The following is a 4978-nucleotide window of genomic DNA, read 5'->3' as shown; positions in this document are numbered from 1 at the left end:
AAGCAAACCAAATTTGCACCTACACAATCGTTACCTCCTGACTATGATTCTGTTAATCAGAAAATCATGAGGGCTAATTTTGTGGCTTATGGTTGGAGTAATAGCTTATACGGCGAATTTGATCAACCCGACCCACTGTTATATGGATGGAAATATGATAATGAATCACTGATACCTGTGTGGTATGAAGGGAAACCTTTGCCAGGTAATAAGGAAATTTTAAGATACGTTGATGATAACCAAGATTAATTTGAGCTTCCAAGTCTTCGGAGCCAGAAGTCTAACGAAAGTGACTCAGAGAGTGACTCTGATGGCGATGTGGTATCATCGGAAGATGAAATTGATTATTGATAGAATCCAAAAAAATATATTTTATAGTAATTGTTATTGTCATAAATCTGAAAAAAATGGTTTAAGTTGAAAAAGCGGGATTTTTCTTGAAACAATCTATATAATCTCTGAAAGGGTCTTGGCACATTTATGAAATATGAAGCTAGTAGGAAGCTATGTATATAAATATTTCAGTTTTATGTAAAATATACTTTCTATAGTACAGTGCTTAAAAAGCTTTATCATAAAGAAAACAGTCTGGAGTCTTTCTAGAACAAAAACTATACCCAACTTTGCCAATTGAGCAAAATAAACCTAAAATGACGTCATCATTAAAACTCATCTGCAGCATGACTGGGGTATTTCTAGAACTAAGTTTATATCTCAAATTTACTTGTTTTTTAATTATCTTTCGAATGAGCCCAAGATCGTTTAATTTCGAGCACTTTCGATTTAGGCTAAATTGTACATTAGTCTGACGTCATCATTAAAACTCATCTGCAGCACGACTGGGACATTTTCAGACCCAAGTTTATATCTCAAATTTACCTGTTTTTCAATTATCTTTCGAATAAGCCCAAGATCGTCGATTTTCGAGCACTTTCGTTTTAGGCTAAATTGTACACTTTAGGACCAAAAAATAATGCCCAAAATGAGCAATTTGGGGTAAAATTTTGAAAAATCGGTCGATGACTTGAGAATCTACTAGGGTTGAACTGTCGAAAACCGAAAAAAACAGAGGTTGGAGTGTTTTTCCGGGCGGAGCATGGCTATGTGACTGACTATGAACATTGGACTTGGGAAATAATTTTGGGTTACCTTATTTTAGCAAATTCTCATTTTATGTTTTCACATTGGACAATACACGTTCATGTCTTTCTCACTTATCGTCGAGGTAAAGACACATCCTCGATTGAAAATTATCTGATGCTTTGATTGACTCTTTTTTCAGGTGTTATTCATTCGTCGGGCGTATTGGCGGTGCACAACGCCTGAACATGGGCGAAGGGTGCAACTCAGTAGCGATTGCAATACATGAGCTGATGCACGCTCTTTCTTTTGTACACGAACACAATCGAAATGATCGAGACAAATATGTCATCGTTAAATTGGAAAACATTTTGTCGGGTAAGAAAGTCAAATATTTTTTCAGTATTTCTATTAATATTGTACGCTGGAAATTGGTTTACAACCTTGGTTTACAAACCCAATGCCTAACCCGAACTGATAATAACCGAACCCCCGTCTAAAAAGTCTGTCCAGATATAATTGGCAGTGGAAACAAGAATGCCTGTAACTTTTGATAGTCAAATATAATTATAGATAGGTTAAGAAGTCTCTTAAATTTCAAGGCAAACAGAAAAGTCCTTCGGAAGATATGGGATCCGAAATACCCCTTGGTAGCACTTTTCTGTGAAATATCAAATCTCCAACTTATTACTAAAAACGGGGGTAGTGATATGATTGATAAAACAGTTTTTCGATCATAATACATTTTACGATCTTTTTAATGACCTCATAGCCAAGCTGTGTTTAGTGTTTTGGGAATTAGCAAAGTTCTTTAATGACTTAAAAATAACAAAGGCAATATAAGTTCACGCTTATCTTTTCAATAAAAGCAATTATACTGTGATTTCACTTCGTTTCGAAATAATCAATGATACCAATACCCTACCAATAATACCAATGAACCAACACTTAACATTTTCCAACTTTTAATTGCACTGTTCAAAAAAGATAACATATAACCCCCGTTTTTAATAATAAGTTCGAGATTTGATATTTCACAGAAAAGTGCTACCAAGGGGTATTTCCACAGATATCTGTAAAGCCCGAAGGGCTAGATTTGCAGCTTTGTTCAAAAAGTGAAGCTCATCTTTGGAAGGATTTCCTACCAGAGTCACGTGACTAAAATATGCAATTTCACCGGTTTGAGAGATGTGAAATAGCGTTTGCCGCCTAATTTTTTTGATATCGCGCTCCGAAAACAATCAAAATGCTAGATCCTATCCATCGGCACGAAATTTAAAAAGTCAAATTTTAGCTTCACTTTTTTTTGCTGGAGAAAGCTTAAAGTTGCCTATCTAGCCCTTCGGGCTTAGATATCTGTGGGTATTTCAGGTCCCATATCTTCTGAAGGACTTTTCTGTTTTCCTTGAAATTTAAGAGACTTCTTAACGTAAGGTTGAACTACCACTAATGTAAAAATTAACGTTATAGCATAAGTAGAAAAAAAGCTCAATTTTTGCAATCGCAAATTTAACCACTAAAAATCGCGAATTTTTCAACCAAAAATACATTCAAATATAGCGCTTTTGATTCTCCAAAACAAGCAAAAAAAATTTCTATAAATATATTTGACTATCAAAAGTTACAGGCATTCTTGTTTCCACTGCCAATTATATCTGGACAGACTTTAGTTCCATAGATTGAAAAATTTCACTTGCATATTGACGGGTGATATCGTCTGCCAACCGCTGGAAATCACCAGTTTACAAACGAGAGGCAAGCATTGTTCTACTTTGGCATTATATAGTTTTGTATTGACTAAAGATAACTGGATTATGTTTCTTCTTCAGGGGCCGAAAAGTCTTTTGACAAATACAAAGATTTTGAAATCGATGTTTTGGAAACTCCTTTTGACAAGCAAAGTGTGATGCACTATTCAAAGTGAGTGATTTGGCACGTGTGTAATTTGGCTAAAATTTTGTACTGTTACGTTGTAAAAAGATGATTCATTAATATAATTTTTGAACAATAAACTACTTTCAGGGGGTAAACCCTTGAGTATCACAGTGTAAATATTACACTGTGACGACAAATCAAGAATCTATTTATAAGCACGTTCAATAAATACAATAGGTTATGTGCTTTCAATCTTCGATTCTTTGAAAAGTAATACGATACTCGATAAAATTCTGTCTCTATAGGTTAAGTTTTAGAGAAATCTAAAATGTTCTCTCACGGTATCTAAATTTCCCGTAAATAAAGGATCTTGTAGAAACATTTATAGTTTGTGGTTGACCAATGTTCAAGGCCGTTATTGTAATAAACTGACAGCTCCTAGTCCAAAGTCCTGCTCTTTCTGTATTTCGTTCAGTTCAAACCCAGGGGAAGGGTAGAAATGGGTGCCGGGTATGTGCGAGCCGGGTCCCTTTTTCACACCCTCGAAAGTCTCTCAAAGGAGTACAAAAACCATTAAAAAGAGAATTGAGTCTCTGCAAGGGTCCAAAAATCTCTCGAAGGGTCGTGTCCAAAATTTGGACAAAAATTGAGTGAAAATCGATAAAAGATTTGAGAAAAGTCTCTCATAGGGTCCCAAAAACACCAATTTTTTACAATGACTTTGTTTTCAATTCTTTCCAGCTTTGCATTCACCAATAAGAATCCTTTTGATGGTGAATCAGCAATGACTTTGATCAGTAAAGGACCATTGGGTGCAAATGAAGTTCTTGGGAACTCAGAGGGGTTGAGTTCTCTTGATATACAGCGTATCGACACCAGGTATGTTTTACACTAAGCATGTAGGTAAATTTTAATAGCGTTGATTAGTAGTTGATAATTGAAATATCTCGAATTGTGCTCGACTTTGATCCATTGATGTTCGTTTCCATTCGGTTCCTTTGGAAATAAATCCCACCTTTAAACTTTTTTTAAGATACTGCCAAGGTGTTACAGCGCAAACTAAAACTCCAACACAAACTCCACCAGTGACTGAACAGCAGACAGAAAACCCTGAAACAACCACCACCGAAGATCCACAAGTTACCACCAATCCTGTTACCAAAAATCCCTTGACTGAAAACCCCGTTACTGATGGCGTCACAATGGAACCTTTGACTGAGACACCGGAGCCGTTGACCAAAACAGCCGGACCAACTGAAATTCCGCCTAAAACATCTTGTCCTACAAAACGACCCAAAGAAAAGCGATGGAAAAAGAAAGGCTCGTGGTGGAAACGTATAACTCGTAAATGGTGGCAAGGGCGAGGGCGTGGTGGGCGTAAACGTGTGTATCAAAAAGTTTCAAGAAAGGGCGGCTCAAGACGTGTAATCGGGCGTCATGTAAAGAATTTTTTTAAGAAAGCAATATTTGGAAAATAAATTTTGAGAAGAAGATTGATTAATGTATTGCACCATTTTTAGTAAGAATTGCACCTTTTTGCACTTTACTTTTTATATGCACTTCCACAAGTGGCATATTCTTTCATATATTTAAAAGATTGCAGTTTTTGGGAGTGTCAAAAACACTGCATTTACAAATGGAACCTTCTTCGCATTGTTGGAATCAGTCAAAAGTTCTTTTTCAGCATTTCTGATTTCCTACCGGATTTTTGAGCTATAAGTAATGAAATTTAAAAAGTAACCCTGACTTAACTTAACCCCGAAACCCCCGAATTCCCTATTCTATCGTATCTACCTATAAACGCATTTTATCCCAGAATTTTCATAAAATCAGTGGAACAGGGGTGGTGCTACTAAAAAACGTATATGACGTCTAAAGTAGTTCAAGTTATTATAGATTACGAGACCAACGGGACTTTCGGATTCTCATTTAGTGTGATAAATATACTGAATTTTTACGTTGTGTGATTCTCGAAAAGAAATCTATTTTCGCCAATTCATGACGTCTTTAATCTTATAAAGAA

The 4978-nt window shown here is 35.8% G+C and overlaps 1 protein-coding gene across 1 annotated transcript; it reads left to right on the top strand.

The window, feature by feature from the left end:
* Positions 1 to 1163: 1163 nt before the first annotated feature.
* On the top strand, positions 1164 to 4597 carry LOC136817162 (zinc metalloproteinase nas-14-like). Its single transcript, XM_067073501.1, has 4 exons — positions 1164 to 1458; positions 2910 to 3000; positions 3697 to 3834; positions 3989 to 4597. The coding sequence occupies exons 1-4, from the start codon at positions 1329 to 1331 to the stop codon at positions 4431 to 4433; spliced, it is 804 nt and encodes a 267-aa protein (XP_066929602.1). The 5' UTR covers positions 1164 to 1328; the 3' UTR covers positions 4434 to 4597.
* The last annotated feature ends 381 nt before the right edge of the window (positions 4598 to 4978 follow it).

This window comes from Clytia hemisphaerica, unplaced genomic scaffold, assembly GCF_902728285.1.
Source record: "Clytia hemisphaerica strain Z4C2 unplaced genomic scaffold, Clytia hemisphaerica genome assembly, whole genome shotgun sequence".
NCBI lineage: Eukaryota > Metazoa > Cnidaria > Hydrozoa > Leptothecata > Clytiidae > Clytia > Clytia hemisphaerica.
This window is presented reverse-complemented; position numbering and strand designations above follow the sequence as displayed.

Bases quoted from the DNA above. Each gene is read 5' to 3' on its own strand.
- LOC136817162 (XM_067073501.1), top strand. From the start codon at position 1,329: ATGGGCGAAGGGTGCAACTCAGTAGCGATTGCAATACATGAGCTGATG. The intron at 1,459-2,909 runs GTAAGAAAGTCA...TTTCTTCTTCAG, and splicing joins ATTGGAAAACATTTTGTCGG to GGGCCGAAAAGTCTTTTGAC. The intron at 3,835-3,988 runs GTATGTTTTACA...ACTTTTTTTAAG, and splicing joins ATACAGCGTATCGACACCAG to ATACTGCCAAGGTGTTACAG.